The 22,115-nt window shown below is 39.6% G+C and overlaps 1 protein-coding gene across 1 annotated transcript in view; it reads left to right on the top strand.

The window, feature by feature from the left end:
* The window catches only part of LOC108796970 (breast carcinoma-amplified sequence 3-like), a gene marked incomplete at its 3' end in the record, with an annotated part of 206,142 nt that overhangs the window by 46,842 nt on the left and 137,185 nt on the right, over positions 1-22,115 (top strand). Inside the window, exon 6 of the mRNA XM_018568540.1 lies at positions 16,146-16,227. Coding sequence (XP_018424042.1) covers positions 16,146-16,227 — 82 coding nt within the window. The remainder of the gene's footprint in view (positions 1-16,145; positions 16,228-22,115) is intronic.

The raw sequence follows: 22,115 nt of genomic DNA, 5'->3' as shown, positions 1-22,115 counted from the left end.
TTTGCTGATGACAGCTATTATTTTGACGGGGACAGTCAGCTAAATCGACCATGAGCTTATAGCAGAACTGTAAATGCCACCGACATAAGGCATACTGAGCTGGCCAGCCGGGAACACTTTGTTCCGCTGTATGCCTTACGCCGGTGGCAGCGAAAGGGTTAAGCAAGTAATCAGTTCATGTAAAATCCTCTTGTGCTTTCAACATATATAAAGTTGATACCCATTTTATACAAAAAAGGCCCACCCACTACTTTATTGTATATAAATATTAAACATGTATTTTCAGTATGTCAAAGACTAAATTGTCACAGTAGGTACATTTAATTAAACAAACTTTATTATTTAAGGAAACGTCTGACTAGAAACAGGGGAGCTGCCATTATTGAGTTGGTTTTAAATGTGTAAGCTGGAAGAGGTGTTTAACAGGTATGCTTTGGAATTGCTGGTACAGTCATTACTTATTCCAGGTCATGAATAACTACTGTAATTGGTGAAGGATATACACGGGTGATGGCACCATAGCATGCACTTAAAAAGGTCATATGTCTGTCTTGACAGGCTTCTTTTAAAACATTTTTGGGAGCCTATGTTGGTGCTAAGTGATAGGTTATCTTCAAGAGCAGAAACTGTAGTGGTATACAAGTGAAGCTCTTCATACAGTATCACTACATCCTTTTATATAGCTTCATTTGTTTTGCCTACTGCCAAACACTGGATATGGACATTACATATATTATGTTTACAAATTATCAAAAACACCATTTACGATCAAAATGCACTCTTATACATCATTTAAGTAATCTCTATATTGTATCATGCATTACAATAGGCAACATGGTAAAAATTGCTACATTGTTTATATAGTCATTTGCTTACATGCCTTTTAAACATGATAGTAATAATCATGTTTAAATGTATGTAAGCGTTTACAAAAAAGTAAACACCATACAGAAATGTATTGTAAGCAATACAGAAAGTGCAAAGGAGATACAGATCAGGCTGACAATGTAAGGCACTGTATCCCAACATTTCGGAGTCAAGTATGACACCTACGCCTTTTACAATTAAGCACACCTCTGTACCATTTTTCTATACCTTTTTTTTAACTTGTATGGTTTACTTTGCACTTGATATGAATGCTGTGTGAATGTTTAATGTAAAATTCCTGAAAGGGTCATCATTTTATATGCCTGACCCTTGGGGGGGGGGGGGAATCTTCCAATTACTTGCTATGCCTCTTGAAAAACTTGTAACAATGAGACCTACCTACTGATGTTCTTGGCTCTGTCCCCTGCTTCATCCCTCCTGCTGTACAATGGAATAAATGTGGATATTTGGGAGACAACTGACCATATAATGCTAAAACCCTCTAGCCGTGTTACATTGTTCCTAACAAATACAAATTGCACATGCTCTGGCTTGTTTTTTTACACAACAGATATAAGGATTTATTGAGTAGAAATTACTAATTTTATGCTACAAACACAAGTCTTCATATGACATAAAAATGGTTTGATTTGCTAAGCTGGATTATGACAATTTTTGTTACACTAGACCATGTCTTTCGTTATGAATTTTCACATGGATTTTATGAACTGATTGGTTTAAGGAAATTCCCATGCTCAATACAATAATTTGATCTGGAAGTTTGCAATTTGCCTTGGAAGAAAGAAGGCACATATCATTGCATAATAGGATGGAAAGGAATGGAAGGCTTTCCTGCAAAATACAATGAGGGGAATTTATCAGAACTGGAACAGACAAAATCTGGAGCAGTTGCTCATGGCAACCAACCAGCATCTCTCTTCAGTTTGCTCAGGTACGATTTTAAAAATGAGACTGAGAAGCTGATTGGTTGCAGTACAAATCCGCTCCAGATTTTCTCTGCTCCAGTATTGATACATTCCCCCAGTGTCTCTTCCCACCTTAGTTTAAAATTCACTTCAGTACTTATTATTGCTAAAGCTAGCCACACTCCCATAGCTTTCTTTTATTCAGCACAGATGGAGGAATCTCCCCTGCCAGCTATTGTATTCAATCAGCTGGCACCTGTAAATGTTGTCTGAACAGTGACTGCATTTGATTGGATGCTTTCTTTGTTCCAGCCATCAATTTTCTTTCTGGCTCCTTCTGTTTTTCTATTGAAATTTATTGAGCTGTAGGCGATTTACACCAAATTTAGGATTCACATCCATTTATGGCCAGCATAAGCAGTGGTGTCACTGGATCTAGCCACCTGGGGCATGTGTTTTAGGTCATCTCACCATTGCTCTGAATCCCAGGACTCAACCGCCATTGCCAAAAACTTTGCTTCACACTTCTGAACCCCAGTTCTGCAAATCTGCTTGTTTCATATGGGGCCATAAAATGCCTTAGCCCTTTAATTCCTCTATTATTAAACTGACCCCCACACGGCATGCTGCCCTTTTACCAGTCACGTATTTTACTAATATCTATGATCTACCTACATTATTTTTAAAATGGAAAGATTTTCGAGTTGAGAGCTGAAGAATGGAATCTGCTGCAAAAGAAAAAAAAAAGCTGTTCTCCCAACAAAAAAAACAGGTTCTTGCTTATATTTCCCAATCTGCACACAGAGAAAAACTTTATTTAAGAGAAAAAACTTTATTCTGCTGCAGATGAAAATGTTAAAAAACCCCCACAAATAAATAGAATAATCTTATCCCTCACTATTCTGTCATTCTGTATAAAACACTTTGGGAAATGAAGCAGAAAGCACAAAGTTAATCACTAAGTAAGACATTTTACAAATGCTTCCTGAATGAGGGAAGCATCTTTTTGGCATCACCTACTTATCAACCAAGAAACCAAAGTGAACTGCAGGAGCCATCGGCCTCGTAAATCTTTATGGAAGAATATAAGCCAGAAAGTGTTTATTCTTTGGCTTGCCAAAACATCACACAAAGAACTGACAGACAGTGGAAACATTTTCATTTCTATTCTCCACTCACTGCTCTGCACATAAATGTAGCAGCACTTTAAAAGGACACCATCCCTCAATTATGGCTGGTAGTTTTTTTCCTATGTAAAAATTGGTAGGTTATTGCTTGTTTACTCTTTTTTTTTCTTTTTACCAGCAGCATAAGCTTTTGTATATTGGTGATATACTGTAACTCCCAAATTTATCTGCCCACTTATGAGCTGACAGGGACGAGGATCAACTAGGGAATCCCTCCAATGGACAGGAGAGGCGCTCCAGAGAGGCATAACTAATTTCTCCACAATTGAGGACCCAGCATGCACAACCCTACATAGCGTATCTTCCGCGTGGAGTAGGCCCAGCATCCATGCTAACAACCCAGGGCTGCTCTTTCTTTTGCAACCTGGATCTCTTACCACTGGACACGCTAAGAGGTCATTCTATATCCCCTCCACACTCCCTACCACACTGTGCAGAGGGACAACTGAAATGGGACTGGAAGGAATGTATTTAAGCTAGGGATGCACAGATACTTTTTGAGTAGCGGTGCAGATACTTGGGATTTTCATGAGAACTACCAGGGTTGCAGCGGTTGCAGCTGGGACCTGGCTCTGGCCCTCCACCACTGTCCTGAAATCATTCGTCTGTATTGATTTAGAAAAACTGTCACATGACAATAAACAAAAATGTATCAGTACTTGTACTTGTAAGTACTCGGCAAGTACCAGTACTCGTACTCGCAAAACTGGCATCTGTGCATCCCTTTATATTTATTTAAAAAAATCGTACATTAAAACAGAGATGCACAAATCCCAGAAGCTCCGTGTGCTCCTTACAAATGACAGCTGCCTCCTAATTTTTGAAATTTTCTCTAGTCTAGTCTAGTCTTGGAGCTCAAAAGTATCGGTACATGTACTCGTACTTGTACCGAGTACTGTACTTGGTATCTGTGCAACCCTAATTTAAGCCCTCCCCTAGGACAGATATTCAGTGTATCCATATGAGACCATTTGCAAAACTACCTGTGCTACTCTGCAGGCTATGGCTACCACCCAGACAAAGTGCCTGGATGCCCATGAATCTTATATTAAAACTTTGTTCTTTTTACATGATAACATTGAGAACAGGAATAGTGGTAATAAAATTGGGATAAGGCAGCACCCTGAGGCAACTAAGATGGCAGAGCTGTTACCGATGGTCTGGGACCTGTTCAAACTCTTAAATTATCCAGGCCACATGGATGTGGTGATTTGACAAGGTATATAAAACCTTGAGACCCAGAAACACTGACCTGTCCAGGCCCAGAGAGGTACATTTGCGCAAAGTACTTGTGATTTTGAATGACCGTTGTCATTAAAATATATTGAATCTACTTTTGGAGTGCTGGTGACATCTTTTGGAATTACTACAATTCAAAAAAGGCGCAACTTGAAACCTCTCCTTCAAGCCCTAAATGCAAAGGGTATTAAGTATAGATGGGCATTTCCCTTTCGTTTGCTATTTTCTTTTAGGAACCAGCCCTACCACATAACTACATTTACTGAAGGAGAAAAGTTGCTGCAGCAACTGGGACTATTATCAGGCGATCCTAAAGCTTCGTCTTCTGATCCTGGTAGCCTTACAGGAAATTTGCCACCTCGTCCCTTATCACCGTTATGGCATAAGTCGAGTAGAGGCTCATCGTCTCCCGCTAGTCTTCCAAGATGAGTGAAAGGGTGGAATTGACTGTTAGCTTATGTCATAATTTTTTTTGTAACAGTGTACCTCTGTTTTTTAAGCAATGAATATATGCTAAAAAATCTCTGGGGAGAAGACTTATAATCAATGTGGGAGTAGTGTATAATGTTCATAGTATGCAAATATATTATTACTGTATAACCTGAAGGAGAATTAGAGTCGCATTAGCTGGGACTATCCTAAAGTCCCGCCACCTGGCTCTGATAGCTCCCCGGGAATCAAGTTACTCCGACCTTTATCGTCTCTTTGGCAATAATACTGGCAGAGAATCATTGTCCCCTTCTAACTCTTCAAGCTAAATGGCTAGTTGGAGGGGATATATACTTCATTCTATAGATGCTTTGGGAGGGGAAAATTATTGGCTCAGTATGTGTTCATTTGGGTGTACTGTGTAACATCTGGTGTATAGTTATATATATCTTCCCTCTCTCTCTTGACACAATGTTATATTTGAAGGAGGGGTGGTTGACCGCGTTAGGTAGTCGTGCGCCCAGATTTGACCTGGCCCTCTGACACTTTCGAGGCCCACGTCAAATCATGTATTGACGCTTGTCAATACTCTAGATAGAGAATTTGATTGGGGATGGTTTCTCCGGTCTTGTGTTCCATGTTTGTTGTATAGCTGTCCAACCATTTGGTCATCGGCATTTTTTCCCTTTTTTTTTTTTTGGGTGTTTTTATTGTTTTTTCCTTTTTTGTATCTGGCCATCCTAGTTTTTTTTTTATGTTTTGGGGGTTGTTTCCATATCTTAGGTTACTATAATCTAAAGCTTAAATGGTTAATTTATCAAGGGGAAGGGGATGTTACTCCGCGCTGCCCTAGTAGAGGCCGTAATCAAACAAACTGTCATGGTATCCTCTACTAAACCAATTCTTTTTGCTTCCCAAAACGTTCGAGGTTTAAACTCTCCTTTAAAGAGGAAAATGGCATTTCAGTATTATCATTCTCAACGGGTTGCAATTTTATTTCTACAGGAAACCCACTTTTCTATAAATTATCAACCTACATTTTTGAATAAATGCTACCCACAGTTTTATATAGGCAACTCACCTGATAAAACTAGAGGAGTAGCTATCTGTTTCTCTAAACATACTTCATTCAGATCTCTAATGGTGAGTAGAGATCCGGAGGACCGCTACCTGTTAGTGAAAGGCTACCTGGACGATAAATTAGTCTCCCTGATCTCTTATTATCGCCTAATTTTGCCCAGGTGCTATTTTTCACTACTATGTGGCAAATTTTTATGCCACATGTCGAGGGGGCGGTCATATTTGCGGGAGACTCCAATCTCGCTTTGGATAAAAGTATAGACAAAATGGTCTCTGGTGCTTATAGAACCAGCCCGCGGAAGCTGGTATGTCATTAGCAAAATTATTGAACTTTTATTCCCTAGTGGACATATGGAGGGAGGTAAATCCTTCAGTTAAAGATTACACATATTTTTCACAGGTTCATTTTAGCTATTCTAGAATAGATAACTTTTTTTGTTGGGATCTCATTGGTGCACCTAGTGTTATTTTCTACTATCAGAGAGACAGTATGGTCGGATCATTCAATATTGGTGATGGGCCTGTCAAGGATAGTAGATGTCAATAGACCATGGTGTTGGCGATTGAACAAGTCTCTCTTGAGTGATATGGCAGCACAGGGAGAGATTCGGTCACACCTACAATCCTATTTTAGCTCCAACATAGCCCCCGACATGTCACCTATTATGGTGTGGGCAGCACATAAGGCTACAATTAGGGGCCGATTTATTGAATTGTCCACTAGATATAAAAAAAGAACATCCAAGCGTATAAACGAGCTAGATGCGGATCTCCAACAGTTCACTCGAGCTCATAAACAAAATCCATCAACGGACTTTCTGACCACTATCGGTAAAATCCGGTTAGAATTAAACTTAATCTTGACTAGTAGGGCCGAAAGGAGCATTCGTTGGTCGGACAACAAATTTTATGTTCATCGAGATAGAGTAGGTACCCTCTTGGCTCATAAATTGTCTCCTAAACCCCGAATATATTCGATACCTAAAATATATGTTGTTCATCGGGTGATTACTCGTTTAATCCAAAGAACACGTTAAATTATTTTTTCTCATTTTATACTGAGCTTTACCAGGATCAAACTCTAGTTTTAGCAGAATCATTGAAGGCATTTCTCGATAGTATACCTATACCGCACCTATCCTTAGATCATAAAAAGATAATGGATGAACCTATTACGGTGTTCGAAATCAAAAGAGAAATTAAACAAGCGAAGCCTTCATCTGCTCCCGGTCCAGATGGGCTGACGAAATTTTCAGATGTGCTGGCACCACATCTGGAAACGTTCTGTAATGAACTGCGGAAAGGGGGAGTTTTAGATATAGATCTCCTTTCTGACTGTTATCCCTAAACCAAATATGGACCCGGGGGAAGTATTAAATTATCGGCCAATATCTTTAATTAATAACGACTTAACCCTTTCGCTGCCAAGCCCTCCGGAACATTTTTCAAATCAGCTGGCCAAGCCATTTTTGAATTTTCTGCAATTTTTTCCTATTGATTTGATTTTGAACTGCTGCGTTGCTAGCGTTTGTAAAAGACCCCCCAAACCATATATTTTCTGAAAGCGCAGGCCCGGTAGAATAAAAAGATGGTGATACTAAATTTGTAGGCCCTGCGATAATTGCGCAAATGTTTCTCAAATTAATATTAAACCGATAAAAATACTGGAGTCTCTCATCCCTCCCTGGGATGGCTCCAGGGAGGGATGAGAGACTCCAGATGGCGGCTGGCAGCGGCGGTGCCGGCAGGGGGGGGCGCCCGGTATTTTTGAAAATAGCGCAAGCCGCTGATGACAGCTATTAATTTAAAGCGGACAGTCTGCTCAACAGTTCTACTCTAAGCTGATGGTCGCTAAAGCGACCATCAGCTTAGAGTAGAACTGTAAATGCCAGGTCCGTATGGCATACTGAGCTGGCCAGCTGGAAGCACTTTTGTAGCTCCGTATGCCGTACGTCCTTGGCAGCAAAAGGGTTAAAGCTCTTGACTAAAATCTTCGCTAATAGGCTCAATTCTTTCCTACATTCCTATATACGCAGGGATCAAGTGGGTTTCATGGTGGGTCGTCAGGGCCCCGATCAGATTCGGATGGCAATCGACATAGTGACATAGTGACCGTTTTCCAATCGGGCTGGGATGGTAACACACCCCAGTCTTGGATGCTGGTGTCTATTGACCTACAGAAAGCGTTTGATCCTGTGTCCTGGCATTATCTGTTTTCTGTGCTAGAGAGGTGGGGTTTTGGCCCCTCATTTCTGAGAGTGTTACGGGCGCTATATAGTAACCCCTCGGCACAAAGATTCAGGGATACCTATTAGACTCCATTTCCATCGCTCAGGGCACTAGACAGGGATGTCCGCTTTCACCCTTACTCATCGCAAAAAATGTAGATATTAAAGGGGTAATGTGCGGCACTCAGGAACACAAGTGTGCGCTGTTCGCTGACGACTTACTATTATTTATTACAGCCCCTTTAACCACACTACCTAATGTATTGAAACAATTAGATCAATTTTCCAAAGTCTCTTGACTTCAGGTCAACACCTCGAAATCTTCAGCTCCTCATGTAAATCTGCCTCAGGAATTATGGCTTAGACTGTCCGACCATTACCATTTTATTTGGTCTACGGATTCCATACAATATTTGGGGATAAAGCTCACCCCTTCCTTCCCCCAACTATATAAGACTAATTATACCCCCCTATTTTGTCAGCTTTTAGAGGAAATGTCTAGATGGAAATTCTGTAAATTATCTTGGCTTGGTCGTATACATGCAATCAAAATGACTCTGCTCCCTAAAGTTTTATATTATTTTAGAGCTCTAACTATTACTATATCTAAAGCGGACCTTTTGAAATTTCAAGCATCAGTAATAAAATATATTTGGAATAATAAGCGATCTCGGTTATCTCAAGCTGTACTCTACCGACCTAAAAGATTCGGTGGACTGGGGGGTGCCCAATTTTTACCAATATTACAGGGCAGCGTGGACTGCACAACTGTCCTTGGCATATAGTCAGGGCTATTCCCCCGGTTGGGTCTCAATGGAAGCATTCTCTGCCTCAGGTGTATCTATTGAGACGCTTAAGTGGCTTAAGCCGAGACAGAGACCGGCTATACTGGCCCCAACTTTATCTCATTCTCTGGTTCTGTGGGATTTGGTTAGACATAGCGAGGGAATGGTTTCATCACATACCCCTCTAGCACCTGTTTTTCACAACCCGAATTTTCCTCCAGGTAGGCAGGCTATGGCATTCCATTGGTGGCAGGATAAGGGGCTCTATCGTATAGCACAGTACTTTCGGGCACGGAAACTACTGTGAAGTACTGTCCGGAGACTCTGCATATGCCGGTGTTTGAACTGTTCCACTTTCGACAATTGAGCCATTTTTGGGGCTCCTTACGGTTACCCCTCTTAGATAAACCATTTAACACAGTATATGAGAGGTGGTGTCTGGGGGATGGGGGACAGAAGGGTGGTATTTCTATGATTTATTCTCTCTTGGTAGATACAAAGACTAAATTACCCTTTATGCTAGCGTGGGAGAGAGACTTGGCAATTGACCTCCCTGTGGAGGTTTGGCAGCAATGCTGCCTTAGAGGATTTTCAGGCTTGCTTAATATCTCCCTAATTGAAGCAAATGACAAAGTATTATCGAGATGGTACTTGGTTCCCTCCAGGATGACTAAGATATTTCCGGGGATATCCTCTGATTGCTTCCGAGGATGCACATTACCTGGAACTATATATCATATTTGGTGGCAATGCCCCAAAGTAAGCTCTTTTTGGAACAGACTCTATGCTCTTGTATATAGAATCATTGGAGTTCGTATCCTGAAAGAGGCTCACTATGCCCTATTAAATTGCCCTATACCAGGAATCTCAAGAGCTCGGGGTAAATTGATATCCTTTTTCTTCTTGGCAGCTAAAACTATCCTAGCAAAATCCTGGAGGTCAACAACGATACCTTTTCAACAGGTTAAAGCGAAACTATCATGGATAATGGTTCATGAGAGAATGCAGAGTATTCTCTTAGATACTGGAAAGAGATTTGAACTAATTTGGTCACCATGGATTCGTTATATGGGAGTATCGGTTGCTCTCTGATCTGGTTTTAGTCAAGATATGGTGTGGAATGGGGTCAATCGTTGCCGATGGGCCCCCTCCCCCCCCCTTTTTTCCCCTTATTTTTTACGTGCGGTCCTTTTTTTGTTTGGTCTTGTTTTGTTTTTTGTTTACTCGTGTCACTGAATCATGTTTTAAACATAATGGGAGAAAATACGATAGTGCCCACCACTTAATGTAGAGTGTATAGTATAATCCACAAGGGTACAGTAAGGCCCATAGTGGGCTAAATTTAAAATTGTTCTCTATGGTTGTTTTTTTGGTTCTGGGTATAGATAGGATAAATGGAATGTTTAACAAAGGCACCTATAAAAACGCATGAACACCTTCTCAATGGGTATAGTTTTAGTGTTAAGGAATTAAAAAAAAAAAGTTTTCTCACAACATATATTTCATAATGTATCTTAGCCATAGCCACAAGGTATATTTCATAATGTATTTGGGCCACAGCCACAAGGAATAGATTGTTTTGTTTCTAAGATACAATGGGAGAATTAAAAAAATATTATATGTAGTTAAACAGCATTTTTGTGCCCAGCCCCCATGCGGTGCTGCAGTACTAACCTGCTGTGTCGTCTTCTCCGTCTGCTTCAGCCACTCCGTGTCACAGCCTAGTCATTTGCTCCATTCTGACCTCTTCTCCCGCTGATTAGCCGAGGAAGCCTGTCAATCATCCAATCGGCCAATCAGCGGGAGAAGAGGTCAGAATGGAGCAGATGACTGAAGACTTGGAGGAGGAGTTCGCGCCCATCTTGTTTCATTGAAGGCGCTATGGAGGTCCTGTGTGCGGCGGTTTCGGGTCCTTGAAGATGGCGGACGCGGCACAGGTACTCGGTTTTTTGTATCGGGAGTATTTGCATGAGTACTCATGCAAATACTCGGTATCGCCGCCACCGATGCTTATATCAGTATCGGAGCATCCCTATTATTAATATAGGGAACATTATTTATTAAGGTCTGGTAGGGCCCACTGGGGTTTTACTAGTTTTTTGAATACTGATAGATAAATGGGAATCTACTTAGAAAAGGCACTTTTTAAGAACACAAGAACAGGTTTTTTGATCAATGTGTAATTTGTTTTCCACTAATGAATCTTTTAACAAAGGATCTACCACTTTGCACACCGTATTATGTTTTTTGGTCACATTATATGAAATAGAGTACATTAAAGTAAAGAAAAAGAGGCAATATCGTTGTTATGGCGATACTAAAGCGATTGTAGAAATTGTATATTTATTGTTTTGGTGACACTGAAGTGATTGTATAAATTGTATATTTATTGTGGAAAATGAATAAAATACTTTGAAATCAAAAAAAGACATCTTGTGTCATTTCCTCACAGCTGCAAGAGCTGTTGTTATTAATGTTCAACACATTTTCACTATCACAGAATGGGTAGTGGAACTAGACCTAATTATGTACCACGAACATCTAACTGCGGAGGAATTTCAACACTCTTTCCCCAAAAACAAAGCCTGATCATAGCAGAGGTATGGAGGGAACGCCCTTCTCCCCCGCAACTAACCCCTCCCTTTTCCAATATTCTACTAAAAGTTACTACCTCATAACTTAAATACCAATGTTTTAATACCTTGATCATGTCTTTATATTCTACAATGTATGCCACATATTGCAGACTCAAGTTAGTTTTAAAGATGTAAGCTGTTTACCTAATATAATCAGATCAAACTAAATATAATTACGTTTGGGAGACTTTTATGTTGCATTTTAATTATGATCCATAACCAGATGTAACATTAAACAATGTTGCTTCTAAGGATGGGTAAATATATAGTAAGTGAATGCTGTAATACTTTTTTTTCTGGAGAAATTACCATTTTAGAGTCCATTCAGTGCTGTGAAATACTGCACTTAGTCACATGATATCTGCTGAAGAAAAGTTTCATTTAATCTGAACCCTGATCCTCAGTCAAGGACCGGAAGTGAGGGTAATTTCTGTAAACAGGAGCAGAGCTAGCAATACAAGCCCTTTATTTAGAAGTGTAGGGAGGGGTTTGTACATCAGATTTGATTAGAATTGGCATCACTGTAAGGTGAATGCCTCCTACTTTCTATGTGTGAACTACTTACTGAAGTGAGAGGAAATCTCAATAGAGACCTAGACTTCAATAAAAACCTGACACTGGTTCAAACCCATCCCATCTTTATCAAAAGCTATGAAAATGGTTTTGTCTGGATATGGGCTTTAAGCCAAGATCATATGACTGTGTGCCTAGGCCTTCAGACATGTGGCTAATACTGAAGGGAGCCACAAGTAGCAGTTTCAATGGAAAGGGTATTTAAGCCCTTCCATTATAGTTTGTTTATACATTCTGGTAAGACTTGACAGTTGAACAGGAGGGTGATAATCTTATCACCAGGAGAGGCAATGATGATTGGGAAAGATGCCCATGTATAACCTGGCCTAAACATTCAGGGGCTGAATTAATGTGAATTAATGTGAAAACTAATACATGTACTTACTGGCATCACAAGGTACACTCTCTCTGCAAGTTTTACCTTAGATACTAAGGGGCTATGTGTGAAATGTAATCTAGCAAGAAACGATCTAATTGGCCATAGTTATCAGTTAGAATATTTGTTTCATTTCCAACTCTACACGGTAGAAATGGCATTTGGAAATTGGGTGCTGTGGACAACATGACATTTTTTTCTGTTTGCAAACTTTTCATACATAAACCAAAAGTCATAATTATTCTATTTGCTTTTAAATAGTGAAAAGCGCTTCCAAGTAAATGTTCTTACTCTTTCCAGTTTTTAGAGCATGTAATAGAAAAACTAATAATGTTGCAAAGCGACAACACAATTCTCCGAACACTTTGCATACAAAGTTCACAGTTTCACATATATGCTTATCTTACTAAGCAGATATGTCTTACATTTTGGAACTCGTTGAAAGTGAGGCACGTTAACCAAATTGATAGTAGCAGTGCTTGAACGTGAATGTAATTCATGTTTTACAAGAGTAACTAATCTCCACATAACTGTAAAGTCATTATTGTCTAGCAATAAACAATTATATAACAGTTTTCTATACATTACATAGTATCCTAAATATTTCTTGCGACGTTACATATTTTCATACCACTTGTGTAAGATTGGAATGTGTATAATATGCAATTATTCTTGCTCACTCATGCTTGCATTCTACATAGCCACAGTACTGGCAGATGGAGCTGTTGTTTCATGCATGGGAAGAATAATTTTATTAGGAAGCATGCTAGCGCTTAGGCTAAATCTGCGTGGACAAACATCTTCAGGCTGTGATGATGAAAGAAGCATTATGTCTAAAAGTGTAATAACTACATAGCAAATCAAGATTAAATGAAGGCAATGCTTTGGGTATTTACACATTGCAGTCCTTGAATAATTGTCCATTAGCAATGATATGGCTCTGGAATAAATGACTAGAGGTAATTTTAGGTATCACTGCTTATCATGGGCTTGAAATATGAAAGGATTTTGCATAATCTGAATCTAGCAAAAGTGTATTAGTAAATGTTGTGCGCTGCCATTTTATACTTTGTTATTTTTTTTATGACTTTACAGTTATGGCAAGTGGGTAAATGAGGCAGTCATAGTTTTAGCAGTGTGCCATACATGGGGGTATTGTTTTGCAACTAGAATATCAGGGCAATCGTTTGATCTAATGCCATGGTTAGGCACCATTATGCTCAAAGGTAAGTAAATTATTTGTTGGATTAGGGTTTAGGAGATAAACAGTGTTTGATGTTGAAGTTGGTGGATAAGCTTAGGGTACATTTTAGTGTTTACATTTAACTTTTATATTTTTAGGGTTGATGAAGGCTTAAAGCTGAAGTTTATTCTGCTTATATTTTGCCCACCCTAATTCCTCATTTTCCACATTATCAACATGCTGATGCGTTTAGGCAAAACCTCTCCATTTTTATTACATACAGGTGAAACTCGAATAATTAGAATATCATGCAAAAGTAATTGCAGTAAGTGCTGCAAAAGGGGCCCAAACCAAGTACAGAGTACATATGCATGCTTGTACTTTTCAGAGGTCCGATATTGTTCTATGTACAATCCTTGTTTTATTGATTGCATGTAATAATCTACTTTTTTGAGGTTGTGGATTTTGGGTTCTTGGGGTTTTCATGAGCTGTAAGCCATAATCATCACAATTATGACAAATCACGTCTTGAATTATCTTGCTTTTCATGTAATGAGTCTATCTCATATATATCAGTTTCACTTTTTAGGTTGCATTAGTGAAATATTCTAATTATTCGATTTTCACCTGTATGTTATTTTAGACCCTCCATCTAAAGTCATAACTGGGTCTCTATGCTTCCCTGTGCAGTGCAGGAAGATTGTAGCTAATGGAAGAGGCCAGCAGGGTGCTCAAGAGCCCTCAGGCCTGACGTAAGCAGTGGGCTGGCTCTTGAGAGGAGTTATGAAAATATCAAAATGCTTTGATGGGTCAATGTCAATCTGGAGAAGAGGGCGTTCCTAGACAGGTTGTAATCGCATGCAGGCCACCCTAGGTAACATTTATTTATTTTATTTATTACAGGTATTTATATAGCGCCGGCAATTTACGCAGCACTTTACATAGTGCACATTCACATTAGTCCCTGCCCTCAAGGAGTTTGCAATCTAAGGTCCCTATCTCACATGCATACACATTGCAGGGCCAATTTAAACAGGAGCCAATGAACCTACCAGCATGTCTTTGGGAGTGTGGGGGGAAACCAGAGTACCCGGAGAAAACACATGCAAACTCCTTTGCAGATAGTGACCTGGCCGGGAATCAAACCAGGAACCCCCAAGTGCTGCAAGGCACAAGTGCTAAGCACTATGCCACTGTGCTGCCCCACATGTGATGCTGAGCCTTCATGATTGAAAGAAATGGAATGAGTTAAAGATGTAGGCCAGGGAAAGTAAGACTGGGCTCTGTGTGACTTTCTGCAGCTTCTCATACACTCTGTAAGAAGCCTAAAGTGTGCAGTAAAATCGGAGTAAGCAATTTCAGTACAGGAGAGGAGCCTGTACAACCGTGTAAAGCTGGTGTTCAGCTTTAACAAATACTGAACGTGCACTTTGATAACAATTGTCAGCACGTAAGAAATGTTTTCTTTTCCTTACTGTGTACTGAAAGTAAGAAAAATTGACAAAAGTATAAACGAGCAGTTCCTATACTGGCAGTCAATTTTTATGCTACTTTTAGACTCATGTTAAATTTTCTTGTAAAGGTTTTCTTAAAAAGGAAAGAATAAGTTTTAGAAAGCCTTTATGGTTTACAGAAATTGCTCTATTTTCCCTGCAAAAGCCTTTTTGCATTGATTGATTGCAAAATCATTTTGGAAAACAGTCATCACTTGATTTTGTTGCATAAAATAGCAGCAGAGTTATTTCTTTCTAGATGGCTTTCTGAAATCAGAACTTCTCTTAAAGAAAACACTTCTAATGTATACCTTAGATCCTGCTGTCTTCTGGTTGGTCCCCTAACCCTTTCGGGTCTTTTTTATTCTGCTCTAGTGTTCGCAGTGGGCAGTCTTTAATACTGCAGAGATAAGTACTCATATATTGTAGTCAGCCCAAGCCAACATGGTGACACACATCCAGTTGGTGTGTCCATGGCAGCCTAGGTTCAAAGAAAGTGGGGTAGGTATTGCTGGCTGTCATTCAACCCGGAAGATCATTGAAGATCATCGACAGAGTACACTTTCTGCTTTCAGTTTTATGAAAATGGGGAGTTTTGAACGTCAGGTACATCCCTGTAAGGTTGGTTATATTTCCTAAAAATGTAACTTAGCGCAGTACTTTGCAAAATGTTTTACAGAATCCAGTATTTAAGTCCAGAATCCATTACAGGTATTCCTCACTTAACGACCGAGTTCCGTTCCTACGACCAGGTCGTTAAACGGATTGGTCGTTAAGTGAGGAACTCTATACAGTACTGTACTGCATTAGTACAGTACTGTATAGCGTTGCCGATGTACAGTAACGAACAGTGTACTGTACATCGGGCAATGAAAATACTTACCAGGACCCGCAATGAAGATCGGAGGACACCACTTCCGCCGGCGACACGGCGCACTGACGCTGACGCGCAAGGTCGGAGGTCGATCGGCGCTCCGTCGTAAGTGCGAGTGGTCGCAAAACAGGTAAGTCGGTAAGTGAGGAACATCTGTATATAAGATTTAATTGACAATATCATGAAGGAAACTTCTTTGTACAATATTTCAGTTGGTGTTTGAAGAGAAATACATTAAACTAAGATGCTTTGCACATTATGTTTTGCAGGTCAGCGGTGAAGCACAAGAATTATTTTCAGCTCGGCATGGTCCTGTACGATCTGCACGAATCTTGCCATCTCCTCAGATTTGTACGTTTCAGAGTTTTCCCCCTTTTTTTGACAGTTTTCTTGGTTTACAGGTCTTTATAGGTTTTATTTCAATTGGCCTTGTGAATTACCTTTGCTGCTCTGTTGGTAATATAAAATGTGAGTTCAATATGAGGTTTTTTTAAATATTCCACAAAATCTGCTTCCTGTTTAAAACCAAAATATTCTTAGGACACACACAATTCCAATGCCATTATACACAGTATAAACGCTGAATAGTGTTACCGTTGGCAAACAAGTATTACTTGCTGGTAAAAGCCCTGTATATTAACAGGAAAACTGTATGGTATGTTTATGAAGACATTTACAACACATCTATTTATAAGGCATCTTTGCCATACATTCATATTTACATTTGCAAGGTCAGGTAACATTTGGCAACATTCTCCAACGTCTGCTTTCAAGTGGCAGAAGGCACTTACTGTACTATATGGCTTATTTACAAATTGACAATTGCACATTTGCTGAATACAAATGTGCAATTTGTATTCAAATTGCCAAATGAACTTGTCAAATTGTCATAATGCCAAATGAACTGGCATTTGTGTTTTATATGCCATTCCACACTCTAGTTACTTTGCAATTGAATAATTTCTGTACAAATTTTGCAAGACTGCTCATTGGCGTGGGAGGCTCTTTGGAAAGTCAAACCTAGCTTGTTTTTTTGGTCAGAACTCATCATCTGCTGTTTCTGCAGTTTTGCAAAATTAGTAAAAAAGCACCTAATTCTGCATTACACCCTAATAGGATTAAACAGTGTCATATTTTCAGGACTTATGCTTTTCTCTTTGATCTGCTGAGTAAGTTCTTTGGAAATATTATCATTCTCTAGCTGCTTTTCTGAAACGTTTGGATCTTGTTAGGGCATATCTAGAACCATGTATGAGTACGAATCAAGGTTTTCTGCATTGTGCAAGTTGCTCATGATTTTGCTCTTTGCAGGCAATGGGGTTGATTTATCAAAAGCAGTAGGTTGTTCACTTTGCAAAGAAATTTGCACTAAATCATACACTTAGTTTAGTGACTGAGGTGAAGCCCTGATGACTTCCATCGTCTAATCATGTGCATGTGTTTTTTTTTTCCCTTGCACATGATTGTGTATTCTTTGCAAAGGGACATTTCTCCACATTTACCAAACTAAGGGACAACTCCTCTGCAAAGTAGAATTTCCCTTGTAAAGTGAACAGCCTATTTGCCTTTAGTAAATCAACTCCAATGGTATACACTGAGTGGCCAGATTATTATGACCACCCCATCAGTACTTCGTTGGGCCACGAGATGACTTCGTTGGGCCACCTCGTGACTCCACAAGATGTTGAAAGGTGATGCAAGGAATCTGACACTGCACTGTTGCCCTTCTGTTGTCTTATACCAGTCTTGCCACTCTCCGTTCTGCCCTAACATTGACTAGTCGCTGACGGCCACAATACGCGCGTTCAGACCCAGATTTTTGGCTGACAGTCCAGTCTTTAAACACTTTAACAATGAGCCCCTCTTGAACATTTAACAAATTATGCTGTTTTGCTGATACTCGCTCCATGGCTCGCGCCAACAATCATCCCACGTTCAAAGGCTGTTAAATCGTGTTGTTTACCCATATCTTCAGAAAAAAAATCACTTCTACTGTCGTGGTAAACAACCTGCTTCCCTATTTATAATGGTCTGGCCCTCTAGTAACTTCAGCGCAAAATTATAGCTAATTTGCCTACAAACGTCAGGTGGTCATAATAAACTGGCCACTCAGTGTATTCCAGCCTGTCACTTTATACATTTTTGGCACGAGTTGGCCCAACAAATCCATGATTCTGAAATAGTTGTTGGAAGCAATTCTCAAATCTAAGCATACCCTTATATTTTCCCACAACTCTGTGGCCATAGATTGCTGTAAAATTGTGACTTCATCATGTTGCCAGAGAAACCAAACACTAGTTCTGTTGCAAATATTTTGTATAAACCTCCCCGAGTGACTGCAGCATCTAAGTTCCAAAACTACAGGTCTAGAAGTGTTTAAGTGCCCCAAATAATAAATTTCCATGGAATTCAAACTAACCACATTTTTAAGTTTTACCTTGAGTTTTGTAGGAGTAAACCAATTTTATGTTATAAATGATATACATACACATTCTCGTATAATAGTTGGTAGTTTGTAAAAATGTATGTCATATAATATCAAGATAAAAGTACTGTTTCAAGGGTAGGACAATAATCCACGCTGTGCTAAATTAAAACCTTCTACATTATGTGCTATTTATAAAGATTTGCCACATTTATAAAGATTTGCCACATATGCACCTAATATGACCCTACTGTACATTATACAGTATATTTGCTGACATTCAACATAAGTGCAGTGATTGGTCCCAGGTCTTAAAACACATTCACCTTTGATTATAATGTTCAATCAGTAAATCACTTCATTTCAGCATCTTGAATCTTTGTGAAGATGGTGGTCTGTAGATCTTCAGGCCTTGACATTGTCTTACCGCTAGTTTTGCCTGTATGATTGCTCAGAAAAGAAAAGAAAAAAAGGTTTGCAAACTAAGCATTTTAATTCATGGTACTTCATGTATTCTAGCTCTCAGGTTATTCTGCATTTTCTTGCTTGTACCGATCTACCTTATAATCTATGAAATGTTTTGCTCCTTTGGCTGCCCTCTGATTTGGCTGGTTAATGTAATGCGCCTATTCTTGAGAAAGTGTTTAGATTCCGGTATAATATATAGACAAAACATTTTCTGGACGTACTCTTCACAAGCGTTTTAATTGCTTCAGATAGCATTCTTTTTCTTTTTTTGTTAAATTCCACTGCTTAGCAGATGGTGATAAAAGTTAGGAACGCATTACTCCTTTTTACAGTGATCTTCTGTGTAATTAGAGCTCTTGATTATGTCTTTTGTTCCTGAAGCCATTATAAACTGAGACATGTAAGGGTAAGTGCAGTAATACATTTTTGGCTCAGCGCAATAGGTGAAGGGTGAGCCAATTAAATGGTTCTTTCTGAATAGTAGTAAAGGCCCCTGCCTTATTCCAGGCTTTTCTAGTCAGAACATTTCATACACCTGGAGGTAGTTTAAATCACTTTGTTTAAAGGTGGATTGTTAGCTGCCAGCAGTTAAAAAAAAAAAAAAAAACATTTTAAAGGTGGGTTAGGTTTGACTGGTATATTTTAATGAATTCCTACACGCGCCAAATATTTTATTGAAAAATGTTTATTTATCCCGTATTGAGGTTCCACTCTTTCCACTATTTTAATTGCTTTTCCTCTCAGGTTCTTCTAGTGACTTGCAGTATACCAAAACAATATATAAACACAATGCATAAAGGGAACCCGCCAGGATCGACACATGGGAGCTGCCATTGCTGACTTGTTATTGAAAGTGCAAGCTCCTGTGCTGCCATTTTTTTTGTACAACGTTACTTAGTGAGTCAGTGTCCTATAACAAGTATATTCCTCTCAGTAGCCGTAACACTTGCTATGTATGTGCATGTTTCAAGTCAGTTAATAAGTAGTAAAGCATGGATATGGATGACTTTCCTGAGCTTGCATTCTCAAAAAACAAGACAGCAGTGCCAGCTATATTACTATTCAGATAAGGGCCTGTTCACACGACGTCCGTTTTCTGTGCTGACCTGATCCGTACGCTCCTGCACTAAAAATGCATCCCAATGTATCCCTATGTGTTTTATGGGCTACTGTTCTCACGTGCGCAGTCCGTTCAGGTTACGACAGAAAAATACTGCATGTCACATTTTGTACGGTCAGGAAACGGTCCGGAAACGCAAAACGCATCAAAAACGCACTGCGCTGCAGCTAACATACTGACAGCCCCACTATATTTTTTTTTCCTGGAACGTGGCAAAAACGCAGCAAAACACATAGCACCGCGTCTGCTGATCCGCACCTGATCAGGACCTGAAACTCATGTGAACAGGCCCTAAGCAACAAGTAAATTCAGTTGGTGAATTGCTGCTACCATTCAGAGAATTTGGCAGTTATGGTTAAAAATCCAGTTAATTTATTTTCAACTGGAACTTTGTATACCCTTACACAATCAAAAATGTAAATAATGTCATACTTGACTCCTATGAAGGAATTTATTGTAAGAAATGCATTTTTCGATTAGTATATAACTGACATTTGTAGTTCCAGCACCATAATTGCTCTCACTTTGGTGCACGCAGTGATACCCAACATGTGTAGCGAGATCGATCGTTGTTTTCGTACGTAGTGCATGTCATTTTAAATGGGACAGGACACAGAATATACAGGTGAAACTCGAATAATTAGAATATCGTGCAAAAGTAATTGCAGTAAGTGCTGCAAAAGGGGCCCAAACCAAGTACTGAGTACATATGCATGCTTGTACTTTTCAGAGGTCCGATATTGTTCTATGTACAATCCTTTTTTTTTTATTGCATGTAATAATCTACTTTTTTGAGGTTGTGGATTTGGGGTTCTTGGGGTTTTCATGAGCTGTAAGCCATAATCATCACAATGATGACAAATCACGTCTTGAATGATCTTGCTTTGCATGTAATGAGTCTATCTCATATATTAGTTTCACCTTTTAAGTTGCATTAGTGAAATAAATGAACTTTGCACGCTATTCTAATTATTCGAGTTTCACCTGTACAATATAATTTGAACTTGTTATCTACAGTAATCCTAGTTGTTTTTAAATTATTACTAGTCAAACTGGAAAAATAATATAAAAATTCAGTTTCCATGCATTTCCTTGTCCATCTCATCTAGATTTAGAGGGCAGCCTCCCCTTACCGCCATCAGTGTTGCTCATACACAACAGAAACTGAGCTTCTAAGGACTACTGGAAAAATAGATAAGTTTGGAAGAGTGATTTGAAGCAAGTACAGGAAGAACAGGATGGAGTAGCACCGTTTTTCAAAGTTACAGTTTGAGATGCATCCTATTCTACTTACACTGCAAAGGCAGACAAACCAATCAAGTCAACAGTATCAGTCACTTTGTTTTAAAACTGAGGAATTGCTTTCTTACTGCTTTTGGTACTCTTGCTGCTTCTGCCAATATATTTGCTACTTTCCCTACTTTTTTAGTGTTGCACTGGGCTGGTGTTGCTCATTGCATTGCCCCTTGGCAGCCTCCATCCATCTCTTATGACATATGTATATGTTTTAATTAGGGATGCACCGATCTATCGGCCGCCAAAACTTATCAGCCAAAAATGGCACTTTTTGGCTAAATGCCGAAAGTGCCATTTTCTGCTGATACATCGGCGTGTCCCTGCTTTCTCTGCTCCCCGCTGGGCGCTGCCCTGTGTCCCAGCGGGGAGGAGAGAAAGTGTGACAGCCGAGCGCTGCGGGAGAACGATGTGAGCGGCTGGCGTCTCTCCTCCCACACCGCTCAGCCGCCTATCACAGTCCGGCAGAGCGGTGTGTAGGCGGAGACAGCCCGCGCTGTCACAGGAGGCTGGGCTCTCCTCTCTACACCGCCCGCTCAGCCTCCTGTGACAGCTGTCAGGATGGAGAGCGGGTACAAGCAGTCAGTGATCAGTGATGGCTGAGTGTTTGTAAATAATTGAGGATAGAGTATGTTTACTCTATCCTCAATTATGAGAGAATTGGAAGTGATCTACATCACTTCCTGTTCATTCATGATTGTGGTTATTGCGAACATACTCTGTCCCCATATTATCAATGAACAGGAACACTCAGTATAGGGGATTCCTGTTCATTGATAACAGGGGCCTGCAGAAAAAGCGATAGAGGACTTTGTGTCCTAAATCTCTTTTTCTATTTTAAAAGGGAAATTTCAGGAGTCTGTTTAGACCCCCAATATTTCCCTGAAGCCCCTAAAAGTAAAGTAAAAAATAAAAATATATATTAAAAAATGA

Source organism: Nanorana parkeri, unplaced genomic scaffold (assembly GCF_000935625.1).
Source record: "Nanorana parkeri isolate BGI_ZX_2015 unplaced genomic scaffold, ASM93562v1 scaffold1204, whole genome shotgun sequence".
NCBI classification, from domain to species: domain Eukaryota; kingdom Metazoa; phylum Chordata; class Amphibia; order Anura; family Dicroglossidae; genus Nanorana; species Nanorana parkeri.
This window is presented reverse-complemented; position numbering and strand designations above follow the sequence as displayed.